This window comes from Corvus moneduloides, chromosome 1 (genome assembly GCF_009650955.1).
Source record: "Corvus moneduloides isolate bCorMon1 chromosome 1, bCorMon1.pri, whole genome shotgun sequence".
In the NCBI taxonomy this organism is placed as follows: domain Eukaryota; kingdom Metazoa; phylum Chordata; class Aves; order Passeriformes; family Corvidae; genus Corvus; species Corvus moneduloides.
The window spans coordinates 60,951,153-60,970,508 of record NC_045476.1 but is presented as its reverse complement, the minus strand read 5'-3'; the positions used below and the strand labels follow the sequence as shown (position 1 = coordinate 60,970,508).

General features: G+C 40.5%; 1 protein-coding gene across 17 annotated transcripts in view; it reads right to left on the bottom strand.

Moving 5' to 3' along the window:
- SGCE (sarcoglycan epsilon) overlaps nucleotides 1-15,871 on the bottom strand; it is a 33,348-nt gene extending 17,477 nt beyond the window's left edge. For 6 of the 17 annotated variants that reach the window (XM_032111847.1, XM_032111865.1, XM_032111889.1 and 3 more), the window contains exons 1-3: nucleotides 15,676-15,870; nucleotides 3,054-3,176; nucleotides 455-612 (exon numbers count right to left, since the gene is read on the bottom strand). In XM_032111847.1, coding sequence (XP_031967738.1) covers nucleotides 455-612; nucleotides 3,054-3,176; nucleotides 15,676-15,784 — 390 coding nt within the window. In that variant the 5' untranslated portion in view covers nucleotides 15,785-15,870. Of the gene's footprint in view, nucleotides 1-454; nucleotides 613-3,053; nucleotides 3,177-6,996; nucleotides 7,103-15,149; nucleotides 15,278-15,661 lie in introns of those variants that run through there. The other 11 variants (XM_032111915.1, XM_032111932.1, XM_032111949.1 and 8 more) reach the window with 8 other exon arrangements.
- Nucleotides 15,872-19,356: the final 3,485 nt, after the last annotated feature.

The window sequence follows — 19,356 nt, the reverse complement described above, 5'->3', positions numbered from 1 at the left end:
TGGGGAAAAGTCTGGCCCATATTTACGTTGAAAGTTACAAAGTTACAAATTCAGTTATTCTTCAAGTACTGTTGTTTACAAAGGGGGGGTTTTTTGTTCTGTATTTTGAGTAAAACTTTAATATATAATTTAATATAATTTACTGAAATGAAATGCCTCTTAGAAAGTTCAAAGGCAAAAGTGAAAAGGTACTGCATGCAGCTTAACTAATTATTGCTTCTTATTAGCTGTACCTTTTAAGTAGAACATGAAATGTCAAACTATCTGGCTTTCTCCCAAAGGAGGATAAAATGGTACCTATGAGAAAATGTTAATATCACAAGTCTGTGTCCATGGCTTATAAACTTTTTAATATTGCAATTAACTATTCAAAAATAAGGGGGAAGTTACTGACAGTTCTGAACCTTACACTCTAAACCAAAATACATATTTTTGAACTTCTGAAAGAAAATACCTCAATGATGGTTGGTTTGCCCACATTTTCTACAGTTGGTGAGCCATACAGCACTCCATCACTGTATGGTGTCCTTTGTATATAGCGTAGCCATCCAGGTCTGTCAGGGTAACCCATTAAATTGGTATTAAATGTTATAGGATCATTACTTATTTCACCTAGATAAGAAAAATTGTATTAGAATATTTACAAGAAAACACTAAATGCTTTCATTTTAATTTTTCAACTAGGAAGTCTAACTCTGCTTTCATGTGTTTTCTGAACCTTTCTAAAAAGAAAAAACAATTAAAATTTGCTAACATTTACCATATCAGAAATAGGTGAACTATTACTTAGCACTTATAGGTATTAAGAAATTCATACCTGGAGAGCATAACCAACTGCAGAGATAATGTACTAGTACTTCCTAGAATCTTGGCTGAGTGCTCATGTTCAGTAACTAGTGGGTCTGATTTTTAGAGCTCAGTTCCACCTCAAATTGAAGCATCTAACCTCCTTACAGACAAAAGCACAAAGGTTTCAGTCCTTTAATTCCCCCTCCCAACTTACTTATATTCATGTTTTTAATGATGGATTCAGGTACTCAGTGTACTGTAAAGAGTGGCTGTGTAATCAATAATGCCTGAAAGCTTCTGTTAGCATTAGGATACACATAGAGGTCTTTGGCACCAACGGCCTGGCAGTCATTTTAATTTAGAGAACAAATTGTTTCAAAAAAAGATCAGACATTCCAGTGAACTGGATCCACTGATGGCTACCAAATACAGTGGTCCAGCTGAAATCTGTAAAAACCCCTCAAGTCAAACTAGTACATCAGTTCTTGTGGTTCTTATTGATACTCTTACAAATGTCTGGATTTTACTTCAGTTTATTTTAGCTTTTGTAAATGAAATCATGCCTGATCCAGTACCAAATCCTCACCACGAAGACAGTGTGCATCTGAGGCACAGAACTCAAGTCAAATCCATTCCAAGCCTGTACAGGCACCTCTGCCCTGCACTTCAACTCAGCTCTGAGATGGCAACAGCATTGTAGGAAAAGTGATGAAAGAAGATAACAGGCAGGCTGGCACAGAAAGCAGAAACCAAGCCCACTGAAGAATGAACAGCTCTCATCTCCTCCAGAGAGGGACAAAGAGAATGAAACGTGTTGCCCAAGCGTAACAAGTCTTTCTTCAGGTACACATTTACACATCTGGTAAAATGAACCAGAACCACACCAAACCAGTACTTGGGTGTAACACAACTTCCCTCACAATTCTCTCAGAACATCCCAGTAAACTAATCTATTGCATTCAGAATCACAGAATATTCTGAGTTGGAAGGGACCCACAAGGATCATGGAATCCAACTCCTAAGTGAATGGGTTGTTCAGAGCTTGAACCCACAACTTGGCATTATTAGCACCCTGCTCAAACCAAATTCCCAGCAGCACAAATGATTTGGGCAAAATTCTGAAAGCCACCTGTGAGACATTCTGGTTTGCCCTTCCTTTGTCAAGGTAGGCCATGGTAATGATCCAGCTCAGCAGACAAAAATAAAAGGATCATGACAAAACCTGACCTCACAGTGACTTTCTCATACAATCACAATTGTCTATGGGAACAGCAATTTTAACAGGATCTCAAACCAGATTCCTATTGCCTTGGAATTACACAAATGTCAAGAGGCTGCAGCTGTAAAGACAATCCATCATTAGTAAAATTTCCAAGTTCCTTTCACCTATGTGCCAAAACTGGGAGAAAACTGGGACAGAGGCCAACTTCACTCTGCCAGTCACCACGACATAACATAAATGAAGACTCAGGTATCCATTTTTCAAAGAGAAGAAATTCGTAAAACATTTAGGTTTACTCATGTTTACTCAAATTTTAACCAATGCTAACAGAAGCTTATTTTTTCTTTAAAGTAAGTCTTAGTAATGGCACTCTCAAATCAATTCAAAAGTTAAATGATGAAACAGGCTTAGATTATGTGTGCACTGTACACAGTTTTTTCCTATTCTTATAGGAAGATAGTCATATAAATTGGATACATTTATTTGTTTTTATTGTTAATAAGCATGGGTGGCTAAATGCTCTCTCTCTTCCCCTACCACATTGCTTACACATTTCCTAACCTGTCAAAACCAGTATTAGGAAGTCTCATATTTGATTGCATCTTCTGTTTTGTCTTATGTTTACTATATGCTTTCAAATTGCTCCTTCATATAGCCTGATACATACCATGTCTGAAAGAGTGATCAGATAAATAGCATTTTTAACAGACAATTATTAAATTTCCACTATTTCATATTTAATGCTAAAGAAACACTTCTTAATATCAGATATATATAATGTGTTATTACACCTTCCCAAATTAAGTACATTTTGTCACAATACACAATTATATGCATCTTTTTACAAATTATCACAAACTAGAATATTTTAAAAGTGTAGGACTACACATTTTATTTAATTTGAAGATATTTCAACAGAAACTAAAACTTGTCCTGTTTATCTTATACATTGAACCTAAGGTATGCTAAATAGACTTCAGTTTTTTAAAACAATATTTTTTCTGTATTTTTATATAATATGGAAGATCTTGGCATCTCATACCAGGCTTTGGGTAAGGAGGAAATTCCCCCTTAAAGTACTCTCTCTCCAAAACATGAACAAACAGAACTCCAGCAGAAGGGTATACATTCCGATCAGAGTGCACCTTAGACAGAATTGTGTACACTGAAAAGCAGAAGGAGAGATAAGAGACAGAAAAAAGGCAAAAATGAGACATGCTGTAGGTAACTTCATGCATTTCAACAGCAATGCAGGCATCTGGGAGAAGGAAAGCAACAAATATTAGACACAAAAGGTTAACAGATTTAAGAACAGAACACAGAGCAAACCCTCTCTTTGTCCAGGATCCCTTCCAAGACTGCAGTAAACAAAACTGCCTATGTTAAGATTTCAAAAGTTGTATAAGCTCTTTATTTTAATTGTAATTTAAAAAATGAGGAAGGCTATTGTAATTTTATAGTTGGTTTATTTGAAACGTTACATTAATAAAAATACATTAAATGAATTATACAATCATGTTTTCCTGATACTTTACACAAAAAAGGAACAGAGGAATACAGAGGAACCTTACCAATCGACAGTTCTCATTCCCCACTGAACAGAAATGGCAGATGTTTCAGTCCTTGTGCAGAAAAGGACATAGCAATGCATTTCAGCTGACTTTCGTGAGTTCTTAAAGCTAGACTTTCTCAGACCAGCAGGCTCAGGAAAAAAACATCTCAAGCTATGGTTAGAGAGCTCTTTTCTGAAGATGTTGTGCTTGTATTGAAGGATAAAACAAAAGGACGTGGGTATTTATAGGCCAGTCAGGTGAAACTGATTCCAAACAAAAAAAATGAAGCCATGTTTTACAGGACTAAGAATTAAACCCTAAAGAAAACTTAATTCAGAACCATCAGCATACATAAAAGTAATAAGCTGGTTTTTATTTAACACAAAATTCATTGATAAGCATATCTTTTTAAGGTATAACACATCTGATGCAGAACTACACACATATTTTAATGAATCAGAAGAATAAACAAATCACTACAATAAATTAGATGGATAAGAAATCACTTCATCAACAAGTTTCAAAATGTAAGTATAAACAGAGAACACTGAATTAATAGGCGTTTCTCAGGTGTCTTAATAAGACTGATTGTCGCTTATATTATTAATTTTATTACTACCAAATTTTAAGTCAATGCCCTGAAAGAATTGATCTTTGCTAGTAGATTTTGTTAGTGAGATGAGGATTACAAAAGTGGTAGATAAAGATGGTAAGTCACAGATAATCACACACAGCTACCAGCCTTGCTTGCCAAACTGAAAGGAACTTTATGAGAAATCACATCTCCAAAAAAAATTATAGGCCATACAGCATGGAGGTGCTGTCATCGGGAAGACAGACTCCAAAAGACACTTCAGAGTCATTGTAACAAACTCATAGGAACAAGCTTGTAGGTCCTAGAGGGGCTAATTTCAACACTTGGATCAATAAGCAGGACGCATTTGAAATGTGGATAAAGCTCATGTAATTTTTTAATCCTGGTGTAATTTTTTAATCCTGGTATAATTTCTCCAGCCTTATAATTATACCAACTTTCTTACTTGGGATCTGCTTAAAAAGGCACCACTAATTAGGCATTAATCACAGGCATTCCAGCCCTCGCACCACGTACTCTAAGTGGAATCTCTCTCACCTAATTTTAGATGCCTACAGAAACAACATGCACCACTGAGTTAGTCAGGCTCCTTTTATAGTCAGTGAAGAAGAAACAGACTCTTCTAGGGGTGGATTTATTTGATTTCTCCTTCAAAATGAGATGAATCATGTCCTAGATTCCAGGCTAAACTGACAAGCTCTCCATGGACTGCAGGAGGCAGCTGAGAGGAGATGCACACATCTGTAATGTAGACCTCCACATTTAGTTACATACTTCCAACTCTTCAAGCTTGATATTGCAGAATGTATAGCTCTGGATATACTATTGATCACATTCCACAGCATGTGCTTTTTCCCATATTTGAAAACCACTTTTAACACAATACTGAACAGAATACCTTTCTAATAATTTTATCTTAGTGACAAAATTAAAATTATCCTGAAATTTGAATTGTTACAGTTCTGTGTGGTTAATAAACCAGTTACTGTAATTTTCATTATGTAGACTTAGGTACAGTAAGACTGTTGATTTATTTACTTAAAATTAGCAAGTAATTATCCAAAAAGCCTCTGCACTCAATTCTATGAATGAGCTGTAAACAGCACAAGGAAGTTAATTAATTTCCTTTAAAATATTTTCAAGAAAAGCTGAGAAAGTACAATAACATTAATAGAAGAGCTGACAAAAACATGGTGGCTGGCTAGAAGTATATTAAATACCTAGAAAAGTCTGGTTTTCCATTTCTGATGCTCTTCCTCAACAACAAAAATCCACTTCAAACACGAAAAACAATGAAAAAGTGATGCATATTTTTCTCCATAAGCAATTCTTTCAGAAAGAAAGAAGCATAATAGAATCAGCAGTTACCAAAAAAAACCATGTAATACTTATTTTGTCTGCTATAGGAAACCTATTACCACCACTAAATGCCTGCTCATTCCTAGCAATGAGACATTCCCTGCTGCTGAAATAAGTATCCCAGTAAGGATTTGATACAGATATAAACACTGATCTTGGTGGAAGTCTAGAAACATCTCTCAGAAGGAAAAAACCCAGAAACCTGTTTTATCTTGTAATGACAAACATAATGGCACAAGTATGACGATCAAGAACTCAAAAGTTCTTGCCCTCCTTGTCAGAGAAGCCCTCTTTGTTTTCCCCCATGAAGTTTCTTCAGAAACAGAAGGAAAATTATGAGTCTTCAGCCCACTACAGCTATCACTAGCTTTTCAAAAATTAAACAAGTGAAATGCTACTTTCTTTGCAAGCTTTTAAAAAACCCACGATCATTTTCGTAAGACTGAGACTGGAGAAGAATGTGTAATCATCATCTTGGGTGATCTAGGGAAGAAAGTGAATATACTTAACAAATTGATACTAAGCTAATAGCAGACTGCCAGCTGTGAATTATCTGAGCAAATTCCCTGTGATAGATAAAAATCTCAGGGACTGTGAAAAGCTTCTGTAAAACTAATCATGGGAAATTAAAAATCTTCCTTACATAGGATCACATCAGATTCCTGCTAGAATCAACTACCTTGACAGCACTGCTTTCCTCTTGCTTGTTTCTAGATCACTTGGAGGACTTTCTATAGATCCCAAGATCTCCTTGTAGGTCTTGAACATGGGCACAGCCCGGAATTCAGACAGGATTTTATCAGCCTGCGTCCCAGAGTCTGTTGCCAGAAACAGAAAACCCCCACCTCCATAAATTTTAGAAGAGTCACCATGTTGGTTGCAGCCTGTATGTTGATGATCTTCAGGAAAGAATTCACCCGGAAGTTTTTGTTTCTGGAAATTTCAGTTGGTTCTCTCCCCGTTTATATTTACCAGATGAAGCACAATCCCAGAAAAACTTGATCTGGAGGCCAATCCCAGTTGCCTGCCTAGATGAGCAATCAGTGCAAAGCTTTTCCTCAGCCAGTGTGCACTAGCTACAATGTTTGATGTATACTTGCATAAATGACAGTAAAATAGTCTTTTTACATTCACGTGTGAGAAGACTTTTTCAAATTGTTACAGAGAAGTTACTGTATTAAGCAAACTGCAGAAGTATCTTCAAGAACCAGCCATGATAAGAAAATGCGCAGTATTAGGTATAAACACAGCCATTATTTCAAGCAAAGCTATAGGAACAGGAAAAGTCAGGGAAGACTAACAAGAACACGCAGGTCTGTGAATGTTTGAAGATTGAAGAAATGTCAAGTTTTCCAAATTACTTACCTTAAAATAGCACCCTACTCCTAAAACAAGGACATGACTAGAAAAGCAAGAGTAATATTAAAAGCAGGTTTGCTTGAACCAACATGGGATTTAAATTTACAACCTAAACTCACCATTCTTCTGAACAGCCTTTATTCTGCTGATAATATAACTGTGGGCTCGCTTAGTCGTCCAGTTAACAGTTCCATTATTGCCATCAGCAGAGCTTAGCAAAAAAAGCTTTCCAGAATAAAACAAATGCAAAAAAAAAATTAGTCATATCAACAGACTTCCACAAACAATCTGATCAGATGGGATCAGCTGCCTTCTACACCATGTTTTGGTTTTAGTCATAATTTAGGAACCACAGGTTAAAAAAATAGAGGTGTTTGGTTTGAATATATAAACATATAATAGTCTTTCTGACAGTAACATTTTTGACACTCATTTTTCCAAATACGCTAAGTTCATGCTAAATGCTTAAACCTCTGTGGACACTTTTGCTAACATAATAGTACAGATAACAAAGACGAGGAAGAGCATTCTCTAATAGGTATATTTGCACTGGCAGAACCTCACATACAGGCAAAAACATATATAAAGTCACTTTCACTAGAATAGTGTATTTCGGTCAAAGTAGGAAAAGTAATATAACCAAGCTCTTCTTTTATAATGATGCTTATATAAAGACACATGGGGCTGAATGCCTTGCAGGCATAACCAATAATCAATTTTGAAAGAAGAACCCATTAAAATGGCTGTCTACATCCCACACAACTTGAACACAGCCTGAAATCAGCTGGATCCATGCAGCTGAAGGTGGAAGTTTCAAATGCAGTGAGGAGCAAGTGATTACTGGAGACAGAAAGCAGCTGTGGAGCTGACAGAAAGACTCCATCTCACCAGCAGCAGAGGTGCCTGAGAAAACTCCCTCCTCACTTCCCACTTTTAGTTCTTGTTCTTCTGTGATGAATAATAGCTATACCATCTGTACAGTTACATGCCAACTGAAAGTGCAGAGGGAAGGCACTGCAGTCAGATGCTAGGAAAGGGAAAGTGGCCATAATAAGTATGTATTTTTATTTTTAAATAGTTTTGGAGTGAGAACTCATGTCAAACCCTGGATCAAAGATGGTTTTGGATTAGCATCTTAATGTCCTTGTAAAAACAGCAATACCAGTAACATCAAGTAGCAGTACTTGTGTACAGATACACCAGTTTGCAGGAAGAAATTAACACTTATTGGAAAACATGCACAGTACATGAAAGAAGCTTAAACATCTGTGGAAACCTCTGACCTGTTACACCACGCAGCTATTACTGACAAGACAGTCTCCAAACAGAATTTAGGAGGCCAAACACATCTCGCTTAAGCAGTAATAAAGATACGCCACACTCAATCTATGCATGTAAGACAGATATTTATTATTGATAATTTCCAGAAAACACCCAAAACTGAATTGAGAATGAAGTGTAATAAAAAATTGCATTTTTAATGCACTTTTAATTTAATTTATTACTTAAATTTAATAATTTAGTTAATGCAATAATTACCATACCAACACTATAGTGTTTCTAACAACTTTTTTTCCCTGCTGAACTGACCTGCCTGTATTGCAGGTCTTACTATAATACCCATCCTAGCGATTATGAAATTTAGTACTGCACAGGACTTTAAGTGTAAATTTTAGTAATTCTTGAAAAACTCAAGAAATTCCTAAAATGGTCAAACAAACTTGTTCCATTATTTCAACAGGATGAGCTGGGCAATCAGAGGCTTGTCAGCTACAAACCAGCACCAGTACCAGACAAAACAATTAATACAAGATTAGATTACTGAATTATTAAATGGAGAATAGTATGAGAGTTACCATAGCTCTTGTCAAAATTATTATACTTATTACAATCCTTATTTAAACCTTATTAAGGATTTAATGCATCATTTTAGGCACTTATGGTGAGCCCACAAGATTTTTCTGATAAAGACAGTAATAATGACATGTCACCCTTAGCTATACAGTTTATCACCTAACACTTTGACCAAGAAAGTAGATACTAAATCATTTTATTATCCATAATTATCCAAATTTTATATTTAAATCCATTTTTAAAAAATAAAAGGCAAGTTCCACAATGTGTTTTTCAATATAAATGACCAGTAAGTGTCTTTGATTTGGGTTCCAAGTTGTGTTGGGTTCAGCTGTGTGGATTGAAGAAGTTACCTGTCCACCTCTCCATGCTGTGTTGCATTTCACAAGGGAATGGGAAAAGCAACCAGTGTGCCTGTTTTCAGATCCTAGAGTTTACAGTGTGATGTTTTCATATATATCACCGTTGATTTGATTTCAAATGACAGGTATGAAAAGCAAGAGAATAGGGCTACTAAAAAGTTAATTTGTTTACATGAGCTTTCTAGTGGGTCTCACAAAGTTTTGGCATTAGCCTTATGCAACTGGGGTGGAGGGAAGAGAGGCGGGACAGAGAGGGAGATGGGGAGGGAGACAAAGAATGACTTGTATGTATAAAATTTACTGATAGAATTTGCAGGTAAAAACAAAGGCTAGGAGACTGACAAATAATAGAGATGACAGAACAGTCTGCATTGTCTGGTAAAAAGATGATCAGTGATGTGCAGTTCAATAGAATAAAATGAAGCTGCACACCAGGAACAAAGGCAGCAGCATGCCAAACACACACTGTGAGCACACAATTCAGGGATGCTCAGCTTGGGTAACAACCTAGAGACGTAAGGCAGGTTGAACAGGGCTTTCACCAGAACACTGGCTAGAACAGCTGATACATAAACAGCAACATCAAGGAGGAACAGGCAGACTTTATTTTTGTACTTGACACAGATATGATCACTGTTCAAATGCTCTGTCTAGCAGAGCCCTCAACAAGCACACTGACAACATGACGAAGGCCCTGGAAGATCTGAATATGATTAAAGGATGACAAAAGAGACCTTACACTACAGAATGCAGGGATTCAAACCATGCATTTTATCAAAGAGACAGTTTAGAATTAATTTAACCAGCCTCGTACTCACGATGAAAAAAATGTTAATAGTGTCAGGCTCTTCAGTCTGTTACACATGTTGCCACAGTTGCTGGAGAACCCACCACTGCCTTCAACAGCAGGAGCAATTCATAGCTCTGTGCCTGGGACTCAAACATGCCCAGATGAAGCATATCACAGTTTTTTCTTCTTTACTCCAATTCTATTTTCCTTTAATTATTCTTTAATTACAATTGTGTTGGTTTATAAATAAAAATTATTTTTATATTAATTTAGACTTTTTTCCCCTTTTTAAAATACATTTGCATCATATTTAACAACTGAGTGTTTAACAGAGAGGACACACACAACAATTTCTGACCATGTAACAATCAGATACTTGACTCAAGTATCATGGGCCAACTTCACCTTCCCCATTCCTTTACTGCACTCTGACTTCCACACAGTATCCTGCACCTTTACCTATCCTCTTACTCCTTTGAAGTAGGATCTCAAGCCCATCTCTCCCACTATTAAAGGAGCCCACAGCTCCAGCTCTCAAACTTCCTCTCTCTCCTACAGCTCTGTCTTCCCCTGGGACCTCACATAAGCACGTGCTTGTTACTCTGATGCCATCGACCATCGACCGGGTTGGGCCACGCTTACACTGCCCCTTACTCTCTTACAGCACAACCCTGCTCCAAAAAGCTACCCTTGCACTCCTCTACTGCATATCCCATCTGACTCAGTCCTCCTTCCTGAATTCAGAGCTGGAAGTGCAGATCCATACACAGCACATTCTTCTGAAGGGCTGCTGAGAATGACACAGCAGAACAGTTAGAAACTGACACCGCAAGCTGAAACAAAACATCTGTGAAGAGAGAACCACCTGCACCAAGGTGCTTGGCCCACAGCTGAAATCAGAGCTTGTAGCCAGGCAGTTACTAAGGATCCACTGGTATCTGCACTGGATACTTGCCCAGTTGGTCACATCATCCATTAAAGGAGGCAGAAGTTGCAGCACCCACCTACTCTCCCTCCTCTTCCAACTTCCATGCACCATCCTCTTACCTACTATGTAGTACATGGCAGAAATTTACTATGAATTAAAGTGGATTCTCTCAGTGGAAATTCACATTGAGATTGGATGTTTTCTAACCCTCTACAATAACAGCTACTACGTAAGAAATAGGAATTATTTTGTGTTAGTTCTCCACCGCGGATTGCTCAGATTCCTCTACATTCCATTCATTCAAACTGTTTAAAAGTCCAAATCTACCCCAGAAATGCGTCTCAGCTCTGTTCTTATTCATCCTTGCTCAGTAGGCAATGGTTTTCCATCTGTTCCGGTGCTATCCATTAATTACTGTAACATCTGAACATTTCTCCTAAATCATTCAAGAAAAGTAACCAAATAAAGCATTTGTCAGTCTCACTGTTAAACTTCAGCATTTGCATTCATGGGAATGCTACAAATTAACTACTGGGAGAAAAAAACCCTCATGATTTATTACTAGTAGCATTTGCCCGCCACCATTCTCCCTCCTACTGCAGGCCTGAAAAGAGAACCAAATTAGGTTAGCATTTCCAGGAAGGTGAGGAAAACATTGTCAGTTCCTGTGGGTCCAGCGTAAGGCCATGAGAACGCCACCCTGTAAGCCTGCTATTCCAGGATGCTCCTACATTTCTACCATATCTTTTGATGTGAATTATCAGGGTAGCCCTGCAATTGCATTACAAATTTCTGAAGTGACAATTGTTCTGAAAGACTAAAGAATTCAGAAAAGTAATTGATTTCAAGATGCTAAGATTTCTGTCAGCTCAATAGGTTGTTCTAACTTCTTATTTTCATGGCTTGGACTGTCAATAAAATAAGCTATATTTAAAAGACACTTTGGCTGTTTGTGCTGCTAATGTAACAACATTTAGACACAGACCATGTTTACATAAACCATACTTTTTGTCATTACATAATGAGCTCCATAACCATGCTATTAACAAAGCAATGTATCATTTCAACCTGTGTAACTTGTTCATGTTAATTCCAACAAAACAATACTCATCGGTGAATACTGAAATCCATGCCTTCAGCTCTCAATCCATAGCACCTTGTTTCACATTGAAAACACTTCAGCAAGATATTCATGCAAAAACTCTTCTCAGGTTAGAGCACTTCTTAGTTCTACTACTTCTTGCTACTAGTTGCTTCAAAAGCAGTTCAGCTGATTAGGAGGGAAATTAATATTTGAATTCTCTGGTTCCTAGTCTCTTCTGTGTCTTTCAAATTCCTATGGAAGTAATCAAAACTAGCAACTCCCTCCTTTCATCTAGATGTCTGCCAAGGAAGGCACTCTACACTGATAGTAACTGCTATAAATGTATCACTATCTATTCAGGAAGAGTCCAAAAGCTCTTCAGATACTGAAAAAAGAGATACTCTTGTCTAGATTTTAAATTATTTTTTCTTAGTTTGATTGGAAATATTCTTTCTTCTAAAGAAAGGGTTTTACTTCCATGACTGCAATTCCTGAAGTACTTTAATGAACTTCCAACCACATCTGAAAACATCATGGAGCAAAAATAAGCCTCTCTACACATTGAACAGTTACATCTTCTGCTATAAAGCTGACTTCTTATTGTCTGGCTTTAGGACCTCTAAGATGTCTCCATGTACTGCCTATAAATAATATGTTTCTGTAATGAAAAGCATATTAATGGAATGGTTGCTTTTCCCCTCCTGTAATTACTTATTCAAGTAAGTACCTGTTGACAGTAGATTTTATGTATTGACCTGGCTCACATTAGTACAGGCAGCATCTCCACAGGCAGACAGACATCCAGAGGCTCTCTGAAGGAAACCTGCTTCTTTGCCCTTATGGTTGCACCCACAAAAGGAAAAAGGACAGGTGTGCTGTGGTGTTAGTCTGAAAACACCAGCCCATCTGTGAAATGTTCTGCCTCCCTGCGCAGGGTGCGGCTTAGCAGTGGAGTGTTGCCAACAGCACTTCTGCTGTCAACAGCAGGACAAGTGCAGGGATCTAGTTCAGCCTCCTGGATCCCTGCCCCAGCCAGTGATTTCACAGCTGTTTCACACAGGCATGTCTGCAGCCCTGCTCAAAGGGGGCATTCCCAGCACATTCTTCATCACCTAGCATAGACCAGTGGAAACCATCCCATACCAGTCCTGGTCAGCACATACATTTCAGTGAACTACTTCTGTGGGTGGACTAGTTTTCAGCCAGATGACCCAATCCACAGTATCACTGTACAAGTTATTCATCACCAAGGGAAGCAGCAAATAATCCCTAGCTGTGCAAGGGCTGGAGAATGCTTTCTGGCAGCAGTGCAGCCTTATCACAAATTAATGTGACCACATAACCACAGCTTGCAAAGTGAGAACTAATGAGCTCTTCCCCATTTTGATCCCTTTATAGGGAAAGGAGAATACAACTCCATTGCTCTGCAACTCCCTATTCTTTGGATAAAACAGGGGTTTCAGGGACAACATGGACACTGACAACTAACTCCTCAAGTGCAGAAATATATGGCAAAACCACTGGCCACAGTCACTCAAATAACCTTTTGATAACCACTCTCTCTGCAGATACACAATATGGGGCAATTCATTGCTCTGTCAAACTAATATGAGAGACATCTCTACTAGTGTAATTTAGCAAACTTTTATGAAGTCTGTTACTATGAAGCTAGAGTCACAGAACAGCTAACTAGTTTGTATTAGAAATGCTTAATCCTATATGTCCCTTCTCACAACAAAGTCCCATGTTTTCCTAGCAGTGGAGGATCATCAGCTTGCATTTGAGAGTCAATACCTTCAATTGAGTACTATACTAGATCTCTAGGAGCAGCTGTTGGACTTCCGAAATCACTCTTACACCCTTTAAATTCTTAATTCTCTTGAAATCCCTGGATTTTGAAATAATGTTTTGCCTCAAGGAGGACAGGGTAAGAGGCACAGTGAGAGGCAGACAACCCTTCTGACAGCAGCTGTCCTCCAAAAAGCCTTTTTTCATACAAATTTAAGAAATGCAAAAAGCATAAGTCAGCTTTCTTCTGTAGATCAAGTGCTACAACAGAAATGGGAAAAACTAATCTGTATTAGTTGAGGAACACTAAAAGAAATCTATTTACAAATCCCATGCTACTTCTCACGTGCCATTTTGTCTGTAAGATGTCTCTTGCCTTGTTAAGTAATGCTGCAGTACTGTAAAGTCTACTTACGATCAGGATTCAAAAAAATGGATCTTCATGCTGGGCTATGGCTCATCTTGGAGCCAGCAGATGAGGTTGGAAGTTCTTTTCTTAGGGAGAACGGAGGGGAGCTCAGGTGAGCTCCTGGGACAGTTTCATTCACATTAGGAACATACTACAAACCTCCACCTTGCCAAAGAACAGATTTTTTATAGGTATCTCTTAAAAGAATGTAACTGAATTAAAGTTCATTGCTCCTTTTTTACATTACTTTCAAACAATGTATTCTTCTGTTTTAACCAATGAAATCTAACTGAACCAACCTTAGAAAGCCCTAAGTGGAAAAGTTATCACTAAAAAACCTTAAGACCTCTTCCCTTACAATGTAGCCTGGAAAGGACTTGTGCATTAAGCTGACAACTCAGCTTCTAGAATGTCATTTTAGTTGACCTTTTTAAAATACATTATTTCAGTTGATACTGAAAGCTCATTCTAAATTGTCTTAGTTCTTGCTTGGTTGCTATTCCACAAACAGTCATGGAGTTAGAGGCAGAAGAGGCAGGAAAAACTTCCACTTAAGGGGAAAGCAGGCTCTTGCATCTAACAAATGCAAAGTTTTATTGTCACACTGAACAACTTCACACTTAAGTTCTTACCATATCTTTAATATATCCACTGCTTCATGTCGTATGGTTGTAAGTAAAAGAAGTATTAGGAGAGTACCTAGATACTATTCAAGAGGATATAGAACAAACTGCTAGCAGATAACATACCACTGACCACTCAGAACTCAAAATAACCTAAATAGATTTCTTGCTCTTAACTTGCTCTTGGTGCAACAAGTCTCACAAAGGCAGTCCTGTGGCTGGGCTGCTGTTAAGTGTTAGCTGTTTGATGTATTTCACTGTGAAGAACCTTGTGGGTGCAAAGCCTGCCTAATGCATGAAAGCTATTATTTTCACGCATTTGGGACCAGGATCAAGAGTTTTTCTGAACCCCTAATTCTGGCACGGTTGGATTAAGTGGTCAAGACGGGAAGAAGGGAGAAAAAGGACAACGCAGAAGTCACCTCCGTACTCACAACAGCCCGTCTCTCGCGGCAGACACCAGGTCGAGCGAGCAGAGAAGAGCAGCGGGCCCGGCCCAGTCCCCGGGAGCGGAGCCTCCCGCGCCATCCAGCGGCTCTTAGCCAGGCCTGGCTCCCGTGCCCCGCCGGCAGTCCCGCTCCGGCCTCACCGGCCGCCCCCGGACTCCCTCAGCCCGCGGCCCCGCCGGGCTCGGGCGCGCCCGTCGTGCCGGGAGGGGCTGCGGCGGTCCTAGGGCGGGGGCGCGCAGGCCGCCGTCCCTGCGCCGCCTGTGGAGCGTCCTCCGGGAGCCGCCGGAGCCGCGGCATGGGGGGATGCTGGGACAGCCCGGCCCCCGCCCTGACAGGGGGCACGGAGCAGCGGGAATGGGGCGCACAGCGAGCCGCAGACAAAGGGCGAGGCGGCGGCCGGTGCCGCCGGGAGGGCACGCGAAGCCCGAGCAGAGGGGGTACCGCGGCGCAGGCCGGCCGCTGCCGGTGGGGCCCGCGACCGCTCGCCGCGGGGAGACGCGCTGTGACCGACCTGTCAGCAGGAGCGTGGTGAGGGCGCTGTGCGGCCACGGCCCCGCCGCGCAGCACCGCATCGCTCCCCGCTCCTCCGCCTGCTGCTGCCGACACGACCGCCGCCGCATCCTCTGTGCCACCAAATACCGCTACTCCTGCCGCTGCCACCACCACCGCCGCCGCCTCGCCCCGCGGCGGCCGCAGCATCCTCCCCTTCCCGCCCCGCTCCTCCCCGCCCCGCCCCGGCGGCCGTCTCCAGGCAGCACGGCCGGGAAATTCCGGGCATGCCGGGAGGAGCCTCTCCCCGCCATGGCAGGGTGAGCGCGGGGAGCGGAGCTGCTCGGTGCGGGCTCCGCGGGGAGCGGGCTCCGCGGGACACGGTTCCCCTGAGGGCGGGGGCAGAGCGGCTGTGGGCCCTGGCGGGGGCTGCCCTGCCCCGCCCCGCCGTGCAGATGTGGCGGGACGAAGCCGTGGTGCCCCGGGTGGAGGGGGCAAGGCAGCGGCTGAGGTGCCTCGCGCAGCGCAGCCTAGCCCCGTGCCCTCCCTTGGAGCCAGGGCAGCGGAGGGCGGCGTCTCACACCTCGCAGGCTTGCCTGGTGTACAGGAGTGTGCTGTGCTCTTGGAAAACATCGTGGCAAAAGCTCTCGCAACAGTAGTTTTCTAAGCACCTTACCCCATCTTACTGGAGAGGGTCCAGCAGAGGGTCTCAAAGACGATTCCGGGTCTGGAGCGTCTGTCTTATGAGGAGAGACTGCCGAGGCGGGCCGCTTTAGTCTAGAGAAGCCTGAGAGGGGATCTCATCAACGCATGTAAACATCTAAAAGGCGGGTGCCAAGAGGATGGTGCCAGGCTCTTTTCAGTGGTACCCAGCAACAGGACGAGGGGCAATGGCCATAAACTGAAACACAAGAAGTTTTACCTCAGCGTGAGGAAGGTCTTTACATTGAGGGCAGCAGAGCACTGGAACAGGCTGCACAGGGTGGTTATGGACTCTCTCTCTCTCTGGAGACGTTTAAAACTCGCTTGGACACATTCTTGTGTGACCTGCTCTAGGTGACTCTGCCTTGGCGGGGAGGTTGGACTAGATAATCTCTAAGAGGTCTCTTCCAACACTAACAATTCACTGATTCTGTGACACCAGCAGTAGGGCACCTCGCAGGCTTGCACACAGATGTGGTGTGCTCTTGGAGGACATCACGGTGAAAGCCCGTGCAACTACAGTTTTCTGAACAACTTACCCTATTTTAAGCCTATATCCCTACTCTACACCAAGGTGGTTTGTTTTTTTCCAGTGTTCAGCAGCTGCTCCTGCAGCTGGTGGAGTTGTGAGTGGGGTGTCTGGAGGGGTTGGTTGGGGTCCCAGCTCCAGGCTCACCTGTGTCAGGTCTGACCATTCCATGCTGTCTCACTTCCACTGTCTGCATTACGCTTTCTGGACTCAATACTGATTTTTGACTGTCATTTAATATCTGTGGCATAGCCCAAAAGCTATGGCAGTCTTTGCTGAGCTGTGAAAGCAAATCTCCCTGTGGAGGATGGAAGAACATTGTCAAATGTAGTTCTTGGAAATGGTGATGTATTTTGAGAGTAGGTGTGTGTGTATGTCATATATAACCACTTAAGACACAGTGCTATGTAAATACCACATTTTCTTTTAGGGAGCTACTCTCTCAGCTTTCTGAATGATACATGTAAGAGTAGTCCCTGTACTAGAACAGCATATTCCACAACTAAAGCCCCATCTTAACAAATAGATCAGATTTTACTTTTATTTTCTCATTCTGGTGGACTGTCATGTTTGATATTTGAAAATTGCACCATTTTCCATGAAAATAACCTTCCTTCATTTTGCATAGAAAATTTTGATTTCTCATGGAATTTCATTAGCATTTCCACTCTAGCAAGCCAAACGTATTTGCAAAAAAGTAATAATAATTGTATGCTTTTGAGGTTTGGAAGAAAGAAATATAATCTGTCTTACTCAAATTGTATTGACCTTATTGAACTCTTTATAAGCAGGGGAAAAAAGACAACTGTAGAAGACTTTACCCTATCTGACTTTAGTCTTGTTACAGCTCTAAATTTCCATTAATCCATCTCACGAAGGCGAACTTTACATAGCAAGAGGTTCTTCAGTATAAATATTCTCCCTGACATTAAGATGCAAAATACTCTGGTGTTTTAGTCAGCCAGCTCATTATCCCAGATAAAGGACTTTTTTCTTCTCATTCTGCAGAGTCTTTCAGAATATATTTAATTTTTAATTTGACTACAAAGGTATTTAAGAGCAGAAATCACACTCCTTCCCCTTACCTGTGCCTAGAAGTACTCCTTGGTTTCGTGGCACTTTATAATTTTGAGTAGGCCTATTTCCTCTCTGAAGTTAAATGGGATTTTTTTGCTCATTCCCTTATGTAAGTATACATAAGATGCAGCTGTGCCATAAGAATCTCAGATAGCCAGCTCACCCTATGATGGTAATGTTTAGACTAACAAGTGAGAACACTGGTAGCTTTCCAACAATAATTTTTATGCTAGCGAAGTGTCTGATTTTTGTAAACATCTGTACTGTCATCAGCTTGTTAACTACCATTTTCTTTCCAAGTATTGCATGTTGAGATGTTATGCCCTATAAAACAGTCAACATATTTTTAATGTAGTAACAGCACTGTAATAGTGTTCAGTGCTTTGCCACCTTTTCATAGAAAGAAGGCTCCGTTTGTCTAAAACATGTTTGTGAGATGTACTGCCTGAGAAGAAAAGGTTATGTGTCATGGACATGTAAGGAAGTGCCACAGGAGCCTGTCTTGTCCCACTGCTTCCTTCATGGCAGTCCTTGTGGGTGGGTGGGTGGGTATCTCTGTCTTTTTTGTTAAGCATATCTTGAGGCTGGGATTCCAAAGCACACGTCACTGACCCAGCCCTGCATGACAGACTGACTCACCTGAGAAACTTTGGCTACTGCAGTGCACTTAAGAATTCTACCCTTACATTCCTAAAATGAAGTGATATGGATGGAACAACTTGTTTAAATCAGCCACCAATGATTTGATATTGATTAGAAATACTCCCTCTGTAAGTATTTCTTTCTCCTGTAATTTAACAGACTACTTGTATTGAAATTAATTGAAAGGGAGCAATAATGAGACATTTTTACAGAAATTGTTCTGTATTCCATATTTACTGCATTTACTTTGGCAAAGAGGAGAGTTGGCTTCTAATACTACAATAGCTTTTAGGTAAAACTTTCTAATTCCAGAGTATAAACCCCTCATTTTTTAGGGATGCAAAAATTACAATTACTGTTTCCCTATGCATTCTGCAGACTTCAAAAGTTTATTTTGTTGTTCAGACACATTAGGAGGTTTATTTCATGCAGAAGGAATACAACCTAATCCATTTGCCTCTCTCTTTTAGAGCACAGGTTGTTCCAGCTTGATCTTCATAGGTACTGAATGCTTGCAAGTGTTTGATGTTTCTGGAGATCAGCCTATCTAAACAAAAGAAGGAAGGGTAGTCTTTTTCTTTCCTTCCTTTTTTTTTTTCAGGCACTCTCATGAGAAAAATATTTTTATATTGTTGTATAGCTTTCAGTAAAGTTTGCAACTACTATACCAAGTCATTATGTAAGACATAAAGAGAACAACTGCAATTCTTGTTCCAGTTTGCAAGTGCTGAGTTTATAATATCACCATTAATT